General features: G+C 36.8%; 2 protein-coding genes across 2 annotated transcripts; both read right to left on the bottom strand.

Moving 5' to 3' along the window:
- Window positions 1–1428: 1428 nt before the first annotated feature.
- On the bottom strand, window positions 1429–5810 carry LOC129098299 (ceramide synthase-like). The gene is made up of 6 exons (XM_054607290.1): window positions 5692–5810; window positions 4471–4554; window positions 3011–3239; window positions 2624–2719; window positions 2265–2374; window positions 1429–1669 (listed from the first exon to the last, which is right to left on the bottom strand). The coding sequence occupies exons 1-6, from the start codon at window positions 5808–5810 to the stop codon at window positions 1429–1431; spliced, it is 879 nt and encodes a 292-aa protein (XP_054463265.1).
- Window positions 5811–10042: 4232 nt separating this feature from the next.
- nlk1 (nemo-like kinase, type 1) lies at window positions 10043–18012 on the bottom strand. The gene is made up of 12 exons (XM_054608094.1): window positions 17328–18012; window positions 16133–16559; window positions 15480–15609; window positions 15337–15392; window positions 14855–14961; window positions 13981–14066; window positions 13449–13658; window positions 12903–13004; window positions 12283–12369; window positions 11989–12187; window positions 11804–11897; window positions 10043–11211 (listed from the first exon to the last, which is right to left on the bottom strand). Exons 2-12 carry the CDS (start codon window positions 16438–16440, stop codon window positions 11163–11165), a joined length of 1428 nt encoding a protein of 475 aa, XP_054464069.1. The 5' UTR covers window positions 16441–16559; window positions 17328–18012; the 3' UTR covers window positions 10043–11162.
- Between the last annotated feature and the right edge of the window lie 868 nt (window positions 18013–18880).

Raw genomic sequence — 18880 nt, 5'->3', positions numbered from 1 at the left:
TTACATTGTGAAAACACCCTGATACATGAAAAGTACTAATATTACATTGTGAAAACACCCTGATACAGGAAAAGTACTAATATTACATTGTGAAAACACCCTGATACAGGAAAAGTACTAATATTACATTGGGGAAACACCCTGATACAGTAAAAGTACTAATATTACATTGTGAAAACACCCTGATACAGTAAAAGTACTAATATTACATTGTGAAAACACCCTGATACAGGAAAAGTACGAGTATTACATTGTGAAAACACCCTGATACAGTAAAAGTACTAATATTACATTGTGAAAACACCCTGATACAGTAAAAGTACTAATATTACATTGGGGAAACACCCTGATACAGTTAGGTATTAATATTACATTGTGAAAACACCCTGATACAGTAAAAGTACTAATACCACACTTTAAAAATACTCTTTTACAGTAATAGAACTAATACTATATAGTAAAAATACTCAGTTACAATAAAAATACTAATGCCAGACTGTAAAAATACCATGTAAAAATACTGTAAAAATACTATGTTACAGAGAAGGTACTATTACCACACGGTATAAATACTCTGTTGCAGTAAACGTACTAATACCGCATGGTGAAAATACTCAGTAACAGTAATAGAACAAATACCACATTGTAGAAATACTCTTTTAACAATAAAAGTAGCAATGGCACACTGTTAAAATACCATGTTACAGTAAAAGTAATAATATTAAATTGTTAAAATATGATGTTACAGTAAAAGTACTAATACTATACTGTGAAAATATTCTGTTACAGAAAAAGTACTAATACCACACTGTATAAATACTCCGTTACACTAATTGATTAATGGACTAATGGTTTCAGCTACTAATTTGTAAAGTATTAACAGCTCTCAGATAAATGTAGTGGAGTAGAAGTATAAAGTAGCATGAGGAGAAAATATTAGTATGTCAAATTTGTACTTATATTAGCTTTAAGTAAATATATTAGAGAGTTACTTTCCAGCACTGCTATTTGACCAGTTGTTCACCTCAAAATTATAACAAATACATTAAAATTGTTGAAAAGGAAAAACAGCCAATAAAATAAAATAAAAACACAATCCCTTCAACAAACAAAGAACACAAAGATAACATTTAAAGTAGTTTTAAAAGGTTTAATTACACTTTAATAATTAAATACAACAACATTAATGTTCTTGGACGATTATTTCTAAAATTTCAGTTAATCAGATGAACCATTAAAAAAATCTCAATATTAAAAAATCTTTCAGATTGTTACAGTTGAATTATTGTCCTGATGCGTTTCCATTTTTCTTTATTGACCCCATTGATCATGAACTGATCAATAATAAAAGTCATGTGGTGAAACTTGTTCCTGGTATTTTCTCAGTCTTCACTCTGCTGCTTCAGGTTTTTCCTCTGGTGAGCAGAATCACTCGTCATGTCTCAGATGTTTTGGTTCCATCCCTCCGTCCTCCTGATGAGACTGACAGCTGTTGTTGCTCTCGGCCGGGAATCGAACCGTCGACTGTGTCCGTCCTCCTGAGAGGCGGAGGGCTCCTCTGCAGATCAGCGTGAACCAGTAGAGCTGCAGGGGCCACAGCAGAGAGGCCCCTAGGTTACACTGCCACGGGGCCAACAGGGGAACCGAGAACAGCGGGACGGACGCAAACCTGAGAACCGGAAGTAGAGGTCGACACAGAATAAATATCTTCTTTATTTTTATCATACACATGTGGACAAATGAAACATTAAAGATTTTCTTGGAAAGTCGTCACAGCAAGAACACGTATTATTAACAAAGACAAAGAAAGTTACTCAACAATAACAAATTCTCATAGCACCATGTAAAAAATACCATGTTACAGTAAAAGTACTAATATCATATTGTAAAAATACTCTGCATAAGAGTTCTAATACTACACTGTAAAAATACAATTTTCACAGTAAAAGTACTAAAACCACACTGGGAAAATACTCAGTTACAATAAAAAATACTATTCTACACTGTGAAAATACTCTCCTACACTTAAAGTACTAATACCACAAGGTAAAAATACTCTTTTACAGTTAAAGTACTAATAGCGCTCTGGATAAATACTCATGTTTTGTTTACATAAATCTTTATTTGTTTTCTAAATCTGTCAGATGAAGTGAAGTAAAAACAAGAACACACAGTTTTGAATCAATGGATGTGAGCACATTAGATTAAAACTAGATACAATTTCATTTAATGCCTCCCTGATGACCTAAAGGACTCCGAGTTACCTGCTGTAGGAGAAGTACAGGTAAGGGAAGAGCAACACCCGACAGCTGAAGAAGGTGAGCAGCAGGAGGAACCCGTTGACTCTGTGCAGCAGAGTGTGCTGCTTCTTAAACTGACCACAGAAGAAGAAGAAGAAGAAGAAGAAGAAGAAGAAGAGAGTCCAGAGTTAGTGAAGAACAGAGTACGGAGGCTCAGAAGGGACATGTTTGCAATACTTTTATTTCTCCTCCTGTTTTTAATCAAAATCAAAAATGTTATATTTCCCTCAGGAGAAAAAAATCTAAATATATTTCTAACAGTAAATTAACTTGAGATCAAAATTATTTTCGTCATCATGTTGAGTTTAAACTCGTTGGTTCACCTGGATCAGGAGTTTCCCCAGACAGACGAACGGCGTGCTGAGCTCAGCCAGAAACAAAACGCCCTGAAAGAAATCACCTTTCCCCTGCCTCCACAGCTGACACACACACACACACACACACACACACACACACACACACACACACACACACACACACACACACACACACACACACACACACACACACACAACACACACACACACACACAATAATAATAATAATAAACACTGGAGCCTTTAGTGGACACTAACAGTACTAGAGTTGAGGCCTTATAATTCATCTCTATACAGTCAAACTATATGCTGATGATTTACCTCTAACTAGCCGTGAAGCTAAACCTGGCACTAGAGGAAAAGGTCATGTGGTCACACTGTTGCCATAGTTACCAGTGAGGCGGGGAAGCAGAAGGCCACCATGAAGACGTGATGCAGAACCATGAGCTTCTCTCTGCGCAGATAACCAACCACAGCATCTCGCCTCCACTTGATTCCTCCCCCATCCTCCTCCTCATGACCTTTGACCTGCAGCCTGTGCCAGTAGCACAGGAACATGGCGTAGATGTCGTAGGCAAAGTACGGCGTGGCAAACAGGATGTAGGTGTCGGTCAGCCAATGACTGAGCAGGAAACAGATTGTTGACATGTTTATCATAAAACTGATCAACATAAATCTGAACTCATTCATGTTTATACCAAAACAGATATTATTAATCGGTCAGCTGATCTTAAATCTACTTACTATTATTTCAGATTCCCTCGTTAATGTTTTTCTAAACTGATACAGAGAGTATTGTTTTGTTTATACGAAGCAGCTTCTCTGAACAGCTGCTGTTCCCAGAATTCATTGCTGCGTGAGTCGGTGTCGTGATTTGGTAAACAAATGCATCTGAGACAAACCTCCACTTTGACTGGGAAATTAAGGAGCCGACAAAGGAAACGACCCCCCCACCACACACACACACACACACGCACACTCCACCTTCATCGTTTTGTTTCCCATCATGCTCAGCGTGCAGATTAGTGATCTCTGTGAGCGTCTTAGAGACTGAAATAGCTCAGAGTGTTAATTATAATTAGATTAGAGACTGACTGAGGTTTGGTTTATTCACACATTAATGAGGAGATTTGTTTTTTATTTTAAAACTGATAACAACTTTAAGATAGATCAGTAATACCCCAGAAGGTATTAAGGTATTTTTTCAGCTTTTTGATTATTATTACAATTTAGTTTTATCTTTTCCTTACCTTTATTATTATTATAATTATTACTATTATTATTATTATTATGATATGAGTATGAATATATGACACGAAGTCATGTACTTTACTCTTACTAACAAAAACAACCAAAAATCTGAACGATATTCAAATAATTACATCTGTTTAATTCATCTTATCTCAATGTTTGTTTATAGAAAGTTTAAAAAAGAATAAAATAAAAACAGAATAATATGTATTTTATTTAAACAATGCTAGCAGCTCTGTAAAGGTTGTAACGTGTCAACCTGATGCTGTTGCTAGAGGAAACGTCATAAGGATTTATCCCATGAGGACCAGGAACATCGGTACAACATGTCATCTCAATCCGTCCAATATTTAAAAACCTTCTCAAAGATTTCTGGGTAATAAATTAAAAGTTCACCATCATCAACAACAACAAGGATGAATAAATCAGTTTGCACTGATGTTTACACACAAATATGAAGATGTAAATATTTAGAAACACAAATATATTGTTTCTTTATTTGTAGTTTTAATCAAACAAACAGGAGGAAACAGTAACTTTGTTGGGGACTATTTCCAGCGGCGGATGAATACTGTGATTTGCTTAAATGTAAAAAGTCTCACCGGTCCTCGATGACATCACTGCAGGACGAGGCAATGACACAACCGACTGATGACGCCATGACGGCCTGAACGGACGACACCAGTCTGAGAGGAGAGAAATCATCATCATCATCATCATCATCATCATCATCATCATCATCATCGTCGTCGTCGTCTTCATCATCACCATCATCATCTTCATCATCATCATCTTCATCATCATCATGACAGCTTATTCATCTGTCACTCAACTTTAACAAACTTATTGTTGTTTAAAGGCACAAAAATTCACTTCAATTTTAATCTGCAGTATTATATATAATATTTCTATGGTGTGATTGTGGTACTTTAACTGCAACATAGTATTTTTATAGTGTTGTATTAGTACTTTTACTGCAGTAACAGATGTGAATACTTACTCCATAAACATAAACACACATAAACACAACCAAATACAGAAATGTTGTATTTATGAAGAACAAAACAGAAAACAGACGTTTACAGATGATTAGTGTTTAATTCTAAACTGAATCAAGAATTCAGAAGATTTAAACAAAAACAAACAAACTTTATTTCTATAAAGTGAATTAAACAGTTTATTTTCTAACACTAACTTGCAGTGTTTCGGTTTTCTGTTTTGTAAACTAATTAAGTTTTTTCTTTCTCTGATTGTGTTTTTTGTCTCTGACCAGGAAGTTAATTTGCATAAACAAATGAAACCTTCGAACCTTGATCCAAACATCTGCACAGATATTTACACTCATACAAAAATAACCCTTAAAACAACAGAAATATCGTTAATAGGTTTGGTTGGACCGGCTGCAAAGTTGAAGGTTTGCTTGTTATTTTATAAAGTTTTAAACAGAAGAACTCAGATCATTAACTTTAAAACACATTAACGTCACATTTAAATCACCAGAAATATAAATGAAGTTCTGCTGATGTAAACTGGACGCTGGTTGATTTTCAATAGATCTCACATTGCTGCTTAATTCAAATCTGAATCAAGAAATCAGAAGATTTATTTCTATTAAGTGAATTAAACAAAATAGACATATTTATGTTGCTGTGATCACTTTGAAAATAAACCTTTTTTTAAAGTCACTTTGTGCAGAAATACTTTATTATAGAGACTCAGCTCATCTGATATCATTAGTGTAAGTTACTGCAGTGTGTGTGTGTGTGTGTGTGTGTGTGTGTGTGTGTGTGTGTGTGTGTGTGTGTGTGTGTGTGTGTGCCTACCGTGTGGACACGATGGCAGCGTCCCCATCGTTCCATCCTGTCATGAGTCTCAGCGTCCGTTTGGAGACGAGGAAGAGTCCGGGGAAGAAGACGGAGCCGGCAGCCAAAAGGGCCAACATGGCTCCTCTGAGAGAAAGAGGGTGTGTGTGTGTGTGTGTGTGTGTGTGTGTGTGTGTGTGTGTGTGTGTGTGTGTGTGTGTGTGTGTGTGTGTGTGTGTGTGTGTGTGTGTGTGTGTGTGTGTGTGTGTTAAATGAGGACAGGTTTCCAGGAGCTCAGAGAGGAGGATCAGCTGGGAGGAGCTGCCACCTGTCAGAGGAGGAGGAGGAGGAGGGGGAGGGACACAGTAGTACAGGTATATTCACTAAAGTAATGCAGATTGGAGGTATTTGTACTTTACTTGAGTATTTCCATTTTATACTACTCCACTGCATTACTTTAATAACTGTAGTAACTTTACAGATTCAGATCAAATATATAATCAATTAATAAATGATGTATTAAAGGAGAAGCACGACAGGTGAATAAAATAATGAACTCATAGATATCACCATGAAACTTCTCCAGTAGATTACTGACATTAAGACAATTATTTTTAGTGTTACAAATTTTCTAAAATGTTGTTTAAATATGCAAATTAGGCCTTATCTCATCAAATATGTGCACATTTTCATATATTTCCAGAATAGAAACCTGGTTCAGATTCTTTTCAGAGTAAAATTTTGTTGAAATATTAGAGTCAAAGGATAATAGATAAACATGAAACTTCACCAGTTCATTACTGAAATTATAACAATTATTTATAATGTAACAAGTTTTCTGAAATGTTATGTTTAATAATGCAAATGAGGCATTATCTAACTAAGAAGGAACTACCAAAGACAACCAAATATATTATGCTCTATATTTGAACTATCTTCTTCGAATAACTGTATTTATTTTTATCAGTTTGTTTCTTTTTCAGTTCTTTTATCATTATATAAACATCATTATGTTTTTCTTTTCTAAATCACTGATTTAATTATTAATTAATTAGAAATATCTAATATTTTAGATTATTTTGTTCATCATAAAACATGACACCTTTATTACAGGTAAATATGGCCCAAAACTGATTAATAAATCATATTTAAAATAACAGCTTGTTGCTCTTTAAACATGAAGAAACTCAAAGTGTGAAGAAAATAAAAAAAATTCTCTATAAGAAAATATTTTCAGCCCAAAAAAATGAATTACTAGATCCTTTGTTATTATTTCTAACATCATTTCACAAACTTATTGATTGGATTTCACTAAACAAAGAGAAAAGAAGTGACGTGTGAACATTATGAATATTATCCAGTGTCCATTTATTTATTCATCATTCACTACTTTAACTCTAAACATTTTTTTTTAAGAAATTCAAGTATTTGTTGGGAACACAAGTCAAAAAAAACAAAAACAAAATCTTTTTTGCTAAAACAAAGACAAAACATCAGTTTCATATTTATAATAATAAAAACATCAAGTTTCTTTTCATAGAAGAAAAACGAGTCTAATTTCTAAACGTGACCAGCCGTCCGTCTGTCTGTCTGTCCACCTGTCTGTCTGTCTCTGCTTTAATGGACGTCTCCAGACTGAGACAGATACTCTAAACATCAGTGATCAGCGATCAGGGAGGTCATCTAGTTTAAATGCGGCTCCTCACCTGAAGGATCTCTACTCAACAACAGAAAGAAAGGAAAAAGTCCAAAAACGGGAAATAGTTTGAATTATTGTTCCCTAAAATCAGAAAGATGATCTTTAAATCAACAAATCATTCCCTCAAAAGTTTTTATTATATTCTGTATTTCTTTGTTTAATTTCAAGAATAGTTGAAAAAAGAACTGATGAAATTCAAGTAATGTTTTCAGCTTCTGCAGTTTGTTTTAAATCTTTATGAAGTGAATCTTCTTCAGGTTCATCTGATAGTAATTTAAAGAGTTTTGATAGAAACTTTAGAAATGAGAAGAAACACAATCTGATCTGAAAGTTGTAACTTTTTGCTAAATGTTAACAGACGTCATTTCATCAGTTTTCTTCTAACTGAAGATTCATAAATGGTTTTTTATGGTTCTGTTTAAGAACTCAACACTTTGTTTGAAGTTCCCAAATATAAAAGAGAGTTTTAAACAGTTTGTATGTTTATATTCAGTAGAATATAAATGTAATATCAGTTTTTTTTAAGATTGGACGATCAATTGAACACAATAAATTAATTTAGTCGAAATAAAATATAAGTCCTGGTCCTAATTCTAAACTTTATATGTCTAAATGAATTAAAGTTAAAGTTTATACAGAACTTTGTTTTTCAGACAACATCTGAATCTGACTCAGTGGTTTTCAGTAAAAGATTAAAGTTTAGAGTGTTTAGGGAATAAAAGATAAATGAACACTAATGTTAGTTAATGCAGCAGTTTGGGGAAATGAAGCGTTAAACTGAAGACACAAATTCTACAGATGATGAAGTTCGATCAACACTGCTCCTTTAAAAAGAGAAATAAACTCTGCAGAACCTCATTAACTTTTTTTAAGTTTTTAGGGAACAATCATCAAAACGTTCCCTCGACTCTAATCAGATCACAACAAAAAAAAAAAAAAAAAAAAACTTCTAATAAAAATCACTTCCTAAAAGATGAATTCAATAATAATAAAAAAAAATTACCACAAAATGTAAGTTTTTTTTGTCACCGTCGTCGGCGGCAACAAACTCAACCAATTGCACAGCATTCAAACCCAAACGCTCTCCGGGAGAATAAATATACACATGCACATTTACAGGTCGGCCTCCGCGGCTCGCTGTGCTCCTGGAGGAGGAGCTGAGGTCTCAGGGGACTGGAGGGACCCACCAGGAGGGACTCCCTGTGGCTCCCGGAGACTCTGGGGACCCCAGGGAGTCCCTCCTGGAGGTTCAGGACATGCACAAGAAGAAATGAAATCGTTCAAACACACAAAGCAGGAACTGAACCAGGAGGTCCTTCGGCTCTCAGGTCTCAAGTTCCTGAGATCTTTTTTAAAAGGCTCCTGGAGGAGTTCCTGCATCACTAACCAGAGACCAGGAGATCTCGCTGATGGTTTCATATGTTTCACAGCTTTGATTTACTCGTTTGTATGAACATGAACTTGTAAACTTTCTGCAGATGTTTTGTGTTTGGTAACAGGTTTTATCATTTAGTTCCGCACAAATTCAGCACTTTTTTAAATCAGGATTTCATTTCTTTAAGCAGCAAAGAGTTTAGACAAAAATATGCGTTTTCATTTTTGTTTTGAGGCAAACAGCTGATGAGGAAAAACAAATTTGACTTTCTTTTCTTTCTTAGTTGTTTTTCAAATGTTTACAAATCAAAAGGACTGGACGCCTTTCTTCTTTAAAGAAATGATTATAGAATAATTATTTAGTTTTAAACCTAATTTTCTGTTAGAAAGTTTCTTTGTTTGTTCAAGTTCACTGAACTTTTGTAGTCAAAGAGCTGAAATGTGAAATCCAGCAGCTTATTCTTAGCTTTCGTGGGTTTGAACTCTTTTTTGTTCTCGTCACGTCTCCTCTAAACTTCTTACAGTGTAGAATCTGATACGGTTATTATAAACTGATGATCCGGATCAGGATCAATACTGGTGCATCCTTATGTGGCTTTGTACAGTTCATCGTCCGTAAACGGGACACCTGAGCCAGAAATTAAAAACAGGAAGTCCTAAAAACTACAAACTAAAGGAAACAACAGACAGCAGCATTTCACCGACGACGTCCTTCTGAGGGAGGGAGGGGGGGGGTCTGGAGGAATGACGTTTAAGTTGTGACGGGGGGGTTAACTTTACAGATATGAACACATCACTTCTTTTTTTCTCTCCGGAGGTTCGAGGTAACCGTCAAACTAAAAAGGGAGGAGACTCTCTCTTCAACAAACACTCAATAAATTAAGAAAAAAAAAAAAACGCCGTCAATTCCTGTTTCTCAGACAAAACGTCGGGAAAGAGACGCCAAATATTTGTCATTTTGGCTTTTTTCTTTCTATCTGCAGAACTTTTTTTAGATGACTTGTGGTCGCCTTTTTACGATGGCGCGTTGAGGACATTGTAGGTAAAAACTTTTTTTTAAATGATTACGGAGCCGGGGAGGATGGGTAATATTCAGACAAACAAATTCTAAGGAGTTGTACATTTACAAGAAAAAAATAGGATAGCCTCTGAGATGAAAGTGGTAAAAGTACGAGAAAAATGTATGGAAAGAACCCTCAAATTTTTTAAAAAATAAATAAGTATTCAATAAAATAAACAAAATGAATTTTTTTTTTTAAATTACAAGAAAAAAATTCCTAAAATAATTAGCAAGAAAAAAGCCTCAAATATGTTCTGAGATAATAAAGACGAGATTGTTCCATAATTTCAAAGTAAAGCGGTGGGATGCTTTGACAAAAAACAAAACAAAACAGTATTTTAACAGTATTTTTTTGTTTGTTAATTTGCTTGTTTTTCCTAATAAATTTACCACTCAAATCTCAAAGAATATTTTTCTCAAAAACGTTCAAAATTCAATCTCCCCCGTCTCTGTAATGAATATTATTTTTACCTATACTGGCCCTTATACGTCGTCGTAAACTTTCCTGTCATAACTTTCAAAATAAAATAGTTTGCTTCTGTTGACGTCAGACTTTAACATCCTTGGGGGCAATGAGTTCCTGTTTCCTTCTTTAGGTAAAACACGACACTGATCCAGGACCAGACTTCACTCACTGTGATAAACAGGAAGCAGAATGAAATAATAAAACATAGCCAACAGTTAGTGGAGGAACACAGGGATCTGTGGTTAAAACCTGCTACATCTGTTAGTTTGCATTATTGACGCCACGCAGCGAGAAACACAGTGAGTGATGTGTTCAAATGCAGTTAAAATAAACAGGAGGAACCCGTGGCGGTCGATTGGGTCGCATTGTGTTCAGGATCCGGTTCGTGGTCGTTTCGTGGTTTTACCGTTTGTTTAAATTAAACCATATTGCACACGGCTGGAATGACTTTAAAAAAACAAACAAACAAACAAAAAAAAAAAAACATCAACTAAGCAACAATCCTAGCAAACAATTAAAAGCATTATTTCTTAAAGTCTCTACTAATGTTGATGGAAAATCCAAACTAGTACCGAGTTCCTCTTCTCTTGTTCCTCCTCGAGCTCTTCAGCAGCATTTCTTTTTTTTCCTTCCTTTATATTTTCAGCACCGAAAAAAACGCAGCGAGCATCAGCTGTTTGGGTCGTTTAGAAAAGTGAAGCGGTAGTTTTCGTTTTAGGAAACAAACTAAACGATGGAGGAAATCGAGGAGGAGCTCAGGTGTTTTCATCTCACCAGGTTTTCAAATATATAATAAAAAAAAGGGACCCAAACTCTTCGGTATCTTCACGGCCAATGAAATCTTTTTTTTCTTGAACCCTGCCATCGCTCCTTGTGAGGGAGAGGAGGACCGTTCATCTCTCCTCCTTCCTGGACACCTTTGAGGAGTGCCATGCAGTGGACCTGCAGAGACAAGAACTCCTTTCAGACATGAAGCAGGTAACGATCATGTTTTAACCCTCTGAACACCAAAAGCAGGTTTTCTTTGAACAATCGTCAAAAAACTGCACCGTTTATCACAACCAGAAGCTGTAAAAACAGTCATTATTGTCAGATTTTCATCTTTTCAAACGGTCCCTGGACACATCATGAGTGACAAACACTTCTGTCTGAAAGATGTGCCAAAACAAATCTTTAAATTTGTGATATTTCATCAGCTTAACAATATTTTATTCTAGAGAATAAACCGTTTTTCCTAACCAGATTCTGTAAAAAAACATTAAATTCTGAGCTCCTCAGTGAAACTATGAAGCCATGTAAATAGTATATATATATATATTTATCCAATTTTTGTAAAATAAACTATCAAAGAAATTAAGCTTCTGTTTTTTTCTTTTTTATGATTTATGTCAAGACATGTTTGAGTTCTCTCTACTTCTAGTCATCATTGCTGTTTCCATTTATTTGATATATATTTCTGATTATTATTATTATCATTATTGTTCAACATCAAAAAAGTGGCATAAAGTCTGTTTAGTGAAAAGTGTCCCTTTACCTGATGAAGGTCTTGAACGCAGCACTCTGAGGGTTGATGCACAGCGGCACCCGTTTTCCCTGCTGGTGCTCGGTGATGAAGCGATGGATCAGCTCTGCCGATGGGACACATTAACAGGTCGTCATTAAAAACAAACAGAATCTGGTTATACATAAAGTTTAGTTTGAACAGGAAGTGACTCCCACCTTTCCCCTGCCACACGGACAGCAGGCTGTTCTCGTAGCTGTGGCTGAACGGGCGCTCAGCCACCGGCTCAAAGTCGCGGGTGTAGACGCGGCCGCTGGGGACGGAGTAGCAGCACTGACACATGCAGGTGTGGTAACGCAGGCGGCCCTCGTCCAGGTACGGGTGGGAGAGGGCGTCGCTGCCGGAGATCCTTTTGGCCTGGACGATGAGAACACAGAGAGGGGGGTTCGAACACGAGACCTTTTCATCCATTCAAAAACAATTATCTATTGGCGTGTGGCGCCTCAACTCACCGGGTCAAAGACCAACATCCGACAGAGGAGGTGCACCGCCTCGTGAGTCGCTCCATCAGACAGCATGTAGAGCACTGACAGCGACGGCTGAAACACAAACAGACAGTTCACTTTATTAACTTCTTTTATCATTTTATTTTGTCCTTCTTTAACTCTGTTATCAGCCAGATGTGACGGATTAATCAGCTGAATTATTAAACTATTAAAGTGTTTCTGTTTTCAGCATCACAGTGAACTCATAAAACTGATCCAATGACCTCAGAGCGGTGAAGTTGATAGACATTACATTTATTTTGAATTAAAATTCCAGTAAAAGTTTACAGTTTAAAAATATTTAGGGAGTATTTAGGGAATTTAAATCATGATAATTATTATTAATGCTGGAGATTTACTGAGCTTTTTTAGATTTTACTATATGTGTAAATAAAAATACAAATTGAATCAACATTTTACATCTTCTTCTGCTCAGCTTACCTTCATTCAACATTAATCAGACTCTATGTAGAACTGTAGTAACAGTCACATGTTGGAGGCTAAACATATTTTTATATTTGCTCTGTTTCTGCAGTGTCTCCTCACTGGAACATGTTTAGGTAGCAGACTGTTTGTGGGCCTCGTACCGGTTTGTGCGGCCCCCTCAGGATGTGGGCTCTGGCTCCCTCACAGGCCGACGACAGAGCCGACAGAGGAGGAGTTCCCAGCAGGTCTGTGATCAGATCCAGCTGCAGGACAGGAAGTGAGAGACAGAAAGACTCACATTAGACTTGATGCATGAAGAAAATGCTGCTCACTAAACATAAATAAACTGCGTGTTTGTCCTCTTTAATCTCTTCTAAGCAACTGGATGTTAGAGAGCCTCCAGATTTCAAGGGTCAAAGTTCAATCAGATTCAACTCTGTGCAGAATGAATCAACGAAACAAACGTGTCTACAAGATCATGAGACCGTTTAGGATGTGAGATACGGTAGAAATATAAGTGTGGTCATATAAATGGATTCATCAAAATGCTTTATTTATATTGACATCATTTTAATAATCTTATTGAATAAAAAAAACTAATAATTTGCCCTTGGCTGCAAAAAATGATGATAAAAAGGAAAAACATTAATATAAATTAAAAGTAAACACTCATCATCACTGAAGGTGAACCTGTTGACCCGTCTCACCTGCTGGATCGGACTCTGAGCCTGGAACAGGATGCGTCGTCCCAGCAGCTCGGCGAAGATGCAGCCGACCGACCAGACGTCAATGGCCGAGCCGTAGTGCCGGCAGCCCATCAGCACCTCCGGCGCTCGGTAGTACTGAGTCACCACCTCCTGGGTCATGTGACGGGTCGGGTCGGGCTCCTCCACACGGGCCAAGCCGAAGTCACAGATCTATACACAGATAGGACCACGTTTAGGGAGTTTGAAGAGACAGCTTGAAGAGAAGATTTATGACTACATTTACATGCAGAAAATAATTCCACTAATATTGTGAATATAACAATATTCCGGCTGATTTAAACATCATATTCGGTTTGGATATTCTGGAATATTAATTTTAATCAACAATGTAAACAGTTTAGTAAGAAAAAGGACAAAAACTGAATATTTGTAGCATGTAAACATAGACACTGACTTCTTCCTTATGGTTAAAACACAGAGCTTCTCCTCTTGGTAGGAGCTCAGGTTTTTTTAACGTTGAAGAAGTGTTTACCTTGAGCAGACAGTTGCTGTTGACCAGCAGGTTTCCAGGTTTGATGTCTCGGTGCAGAATCCCAGCAGAGTGAAGATACTTCAGACCTGAGGCAGAAAACATCAGTCAGCAACAGTTCATTCTCCGATTTCACACACTACATTACTCTTAAACTCACATTTCCTGCAGGCCACAAAGATATTTTATCTAGAATATTGTCCCCTCCCTATATATTTAAAATATTTTATTTGTCAATCTAAATTGTAGGTTTCTACTGAATGTCTTTATTTTAATATTTAAAGTTTCCATTGAGGTTTTCAAATGAAGCTTCTGAAGTGTTTTGACATATTTTACATAATCACCCTAAAGAAACAAGATAGTGATCTCGGATCAAATTAGTAGTCTTTTTTATAATCAAATCAACTCTCTTTGGTGAATATAACTTGTCAGTGCTGCTTCCCTTTGTGTGTAGAAAAATGTTTTTAAACTCACTGAAAAAGTATTTTTTTAAAAAGCTAAAATCCAACAAATACAGCTTGAGGCAAAATATTTCATTAGATAAATAAAATGTTGTGGATTTTAAAATGATCTATCTATCTCTTTTTGATAAATGTTGACATTTAGATTTTACAACTCTCTGAAATAACTGGAAAGGTTCACTAAACAGTCTAAAACAATCCTACAGAGACCATTGGAATATAATAAAATATATAATACTAATAATATTACCACAGTCTGATCTTTAACTGACACTTTGCACAAATACTGGCTTTAAAAACAATTAATAGACATAGAAAAAGAAGCTGATGCACAGCATTCTAATGTTGATGTAGAGTTAGTTAAATAATAATCTATTATAATAACAATCAATACTGTTCATCGACCCCCCCCTCACCTCTGAGGATCTGGTAGAGGAAGACCTTGATGTGATCAGTGGTGAGCGGCTGAGGAGACACGATGACTTTGTGGAGGTCGCTCTGCATCAGCTCTGTGATCACGTAGCTGCAGGACGGTTAAGGAAAATAAAAAAACACCCACAACGGACTGACCTCCGCCTACAACGACACGAAGCATCTCTGAGCACAAGGTCTGCTTTTACCGGGTGGTTTACAGGTGTCAATAAGACAAAGAGGAGAGAGTATTATGTCATATTTAAATATTTAAATATTCACTGGTGACCAGAGACGAGCTGGATTTAGACCAGAGAGGCTAAATTAAGTGAAAAAAAAGGAGGACATGATGAGGACGATTAAAAGAAGAGAAACTGGGTCAGAAGGTGTGAGGAAGTTAATGAGTGATTAGTGAGAAGGTGTGCTGAATACGGTCATTTTTCATATATAAATAAATAAATAAATAAATAAATAAATAAAAGGATACATTTCTTCAAAGCAGTCGATTTGTGGAGGCTGCAAAATGTCCAGCGCTGACAAAACCTGCAAAAACAGAAAACAACATTTAGTCTCTGTTTGATCCCAACCACCACAAACACAACGTTTCCTATTTGTTTATCATTTGATTACATTGTCGTGTTTGAAGAAGCACAGCATCCTCAGCTCTCTGAAGACCCTCTTACAGGAGACCAGGTTCTGGAAGACGTTCGGCATCTTCTTCAAAGCCACTTTGCGACCGTCTCGTGGATCTGTGACAGACCTGCAAAGATATCCAGAACCACAGGAAGTTCAGAGTCAGGATTTTAGTTTCAGCTAGTTTGGTGACAGTTTTGCAGACGAAGCTCTCCTGCAAGCAAGAATTAATCTGAAACTACATTTGATCATTAATCTTTTTAAGGTATTTACATGCATTAATATGTTTTTTTTTAACAAATGTTCAGATTTGCTGCATTTCTGTGTTTTATATGATTATAAACTGAATGTTTGGACCCTTTGAAAGACGAGACCAAACTTTTGTTCGATAATGAAAATAAATCAAATATTTTTAAGTTTCTGTACGTTCAAGCCCATTTATTGCATGTTTTCCATTGACAATTAGTCATTTGAATTTGTTGAAGTTATAGTAAAACACTTATTAATTGAACTCACAGAGGATTAACACTAAAGATATTTACTGTGTGAGTTAATTAAGCTGAAAGTGCAGAATCTTTTAAGTATTTGTGCATTTATTGTAGTTAAAATAAAGCCAAACACCGGTATGGTCCTTAATAATGTATCTTTACCAGACGACACCGAAGGCTCCATAACCGATAGGGCGGTCCGGCTCCATCTCTGCGGGGCTCGGCACCTCGCTGGCTGGGTTGCTGTAGGGCTGAGGCACCGCCGCTCCTCCACCTGCGCTGCCTCCCAGAGCCGTGGGGTGTCGGGGCGTCCCGGCCGGGGCGGTGGGTCCGGTCAGACACGGGGTGGCGCTGAGGCCCGTGGATGGAGCTCCACAGGAGGAGTTCACACAGAAATACTTGTGGCCCAGCTCGGAGCCCGGAAACAAGTCTCCACAGACGGTCTGACGGCCTGCGCCGTGAAATGCCATCACTCCTCTCGCCAAAACCCCAGAAACAGTCTGCTCTGTCTGCACCAAGCTGCTGCTGCTGCTGGCCGGCTAGGAAATGAGGAAACACGGCTTCACACTCAGCATGACCACGTAGATTCCTGTGAGAGAATAAAGAAACAAGAAGCACAGGCAGTTTAGACACAAAACTAGAAAATAAGTATTTTTCCTGTGAGAGCTCAGGTTAGTTTGGGGACCAACTTTAGCTGACTGGGTCCAATAGGATGATAACAATACTGTTGTATGACTTTCTGTAGCAGAGAATTAATCTGCACCTCATTTTATTTATTTTAAATTATAGTAAACTGTATATTTTGGAGTTTTGGATTTTACCTCTGGGAACCTTTTGAAGGATATTTAATTGATGGTGAACTTAACTGTCAAATTAGTAGCTAATTAAAAATAATAATTGCAACTCTACCATGAAGAAAATTAAGATTAACAGATAGATGGATCGATGGATAGTGTATTGATCACGGGGGACACTAAAGGATCCAGTAGCTAACACGACACATACAGGAATACAAAATAAAAACATCAGAATAAAACACCTGAACTCCTAGAGAGAGTTATCCATATAATAGAGTATGTGCTAATGGAGATAATGCAAATATAAGGTCATTTAAAGTATATAAAAAGGGGGGGAAAAAACAAGGTCAAAATAATGATTAATAAATAATATATAACTTTCAGTCCAGCAAAAGGTGATTTAATAGTAAAATAACAGAGAAAAAATAATAATTACTGTGAAAAATGTTAAACAAAAATACTAAGTAAATATAAAAACAAATACATGTACAAAGAAAAACTTTAAAAAGCCTGGGAACATGTTGACTAAAGCTCTCATAACACACACTGTTGGCTCTTACCTGGTTGATCAGGGAGAAGCTGCTCGGTTAGCTTAGCTAGCAGGAACCGAGCTAACTCAGCTAGCTAACGATGACCCCGGGATATTAAAAATAAATAAATGCTGCCCTCGATGATAACCTCAGACACACACGCTGGGGAATAACCCTCACTGACACAACCATGTGCATGAACGTTATCGGCTTTTGTTTACGTTTTAAATGACTGGTAAATAAAAACACAGCTAGCTAACGTGCTAACGTGCTAACCAGCTGTTCGTGCTAACAGGCTGACTCGGTGATGTCTCTGACCCACATAGCGATCATTGGCTGCCAACACTGACCTACATATTTAAAAAAGAAAGCATCTCTCTTAATGATTTAATTCATAAACGTACAAACAAAAAGCACGGTTACATTAAAGATGGCATGGCACGGAAGCAATTAAAAAAAAAAAGGCCGGAAAAAGCGGAGTTGTATGCGGGTCTAGCGGAGCTCCTACCCCGGCTAGCCGACCAGCTAGCTGCAGCTAGCTCAGGAGGGCTCGCTAGCTGGCCATCGCGTCGGGATATCCGCCGAACAAGCGTCCCATAAAGACGGGTTGTTGGTATTTCTGGATGAATGTGTCTCATCCAGGAAGCCGTCCGGTGCTCTGCGTTATTTCTTAAAGGTCTCTGGTCGCTTTCACGGCGGCTAGCTGGCTAGCTGGTCCGGGAGGAGGAGCTGGTGGAGCCGGATGGGGGAGGGTTGATGCTGATCCGGGCTGTAAACAATGCTAACGTTAGCATTAGCTCCGGGCAGCCTTGGAGCAAGTATGCGGGTACTTTACTGCAGTACAAGTACAAATACCACACAGTGAGAGGACTGTGGTACAAATAAAGGTCCTGCTTTTAAGATTTGACCTCAATAAAACTAGCAGCGTTTATAATATACTGTACAAATACTGTTAAAAGTATAATACCTGCATTAAAAACGTTATTTCAGTAAAAGTACTTATACTACACTGTCAAAATACTATGTTACAAGTAAAAGTCCTGCATTAAAAATGTTACCTCAGTACAATTACAGATACTACACTGTAAACATACTATTAAAAGTTTAAGTCCTGCATTAAAAATGTTATTTCAGTAAAAGCACTTATACTACACTATCAAAATACTGTTACAAGTAAAAGTCCTGCATTAAAAATGTTACCTCAGTACAATTACAAATACTACACTGTAAACATACTGTTAAAAGTATAAGTCCTGCATTAAAAATGTTATTTCAGTAAAAGCACTTATACTACACTATCAAAATACTGTTACAAGTAAAAGTCCTGCATTAAAAATGTTACCTCAGTACAATTACAAATACTACACTGTAAACATACTGTTAAAAGTATAAGTCCTGCATTAAAAATGTTACCTTAGTACAATTACAGATACTACACTGTACAAATACTGTTAAAAGTTTAAGTCCTGCATTAAAAATGTTTTTTTAGTACTTCTACTAGAATAACATTATCAAAGCAGGACTTATACTTGTAAAATAGTGTTTTGACAGTATAGTATTAACTAGTTATTTTACTGAAGAAA

The sequence above is a fragment of the Anoplopoma fimbria genome, chromosome 11, assembly GCF_027596085.1.
Source record: "Anoplopoma fimbria isolate UVic2021 breed Golden Eagle Sablefish chromosome 11, Afim_UVic_2022, whole genome shotgun sequence".
In the NCBI taxonomy this organism is placed as follows: Eukaryota; Metazoa; Chordata; class Actinopteri; order Perciformes; family Anoplopomatidae; genus Anoplopoma; species Anoplopoma fimbria.
The sequence above is the reverse complement of the archived record's forward strand: the minus strand, read 5'-3'. Positions and strand labels throughout refer to the sequence as shown.

Coding starts and splice junctions, on each gene's coding strand:
- LOC129098299 (XM_054607290.1), bottom strand. CDS start 5,810: ATGTTGGCCCTTTTGGCTGCCGGCTCCGTCTTCTTCCCCGGACTCTTC. Junction 4,555..5,691: donor GCTGCCATCGTGTCCACACG/GTAGGCACACAC, acceptor CTCTCCTCTCAG/ACTGGTGTCGTCCGTTCAGG. Junction 2,720..3,010: donor TCTGCTTCCCCGCCTCACTG/GTAACTATGGCA, acceptor TGTGTGTGTCAG/CTGTGGAGGCAGGGGAAAGG.
- nlk1 (XM_054608094.1), bottom strand. CDS start 16,440: ATGGCATTTCACGGCGCAGGCCGTCAGACCGTCTGTGGAGACTTGTTT. Junction 14,962..15,336: donor ATCGACTGCTTTGAAGAAAT/GTATCCTTTTAT, acceptor ACCGTCCTGCAG/CTACGTGATCACAGAGCTGA. Junction 11,212..11,803: donor GCGTTCAAGACCTTCATCAG/GTAAAGGGACAC, acceptor TTGTCTCTGCAG/GTCCACTGCATGGCACTCCT.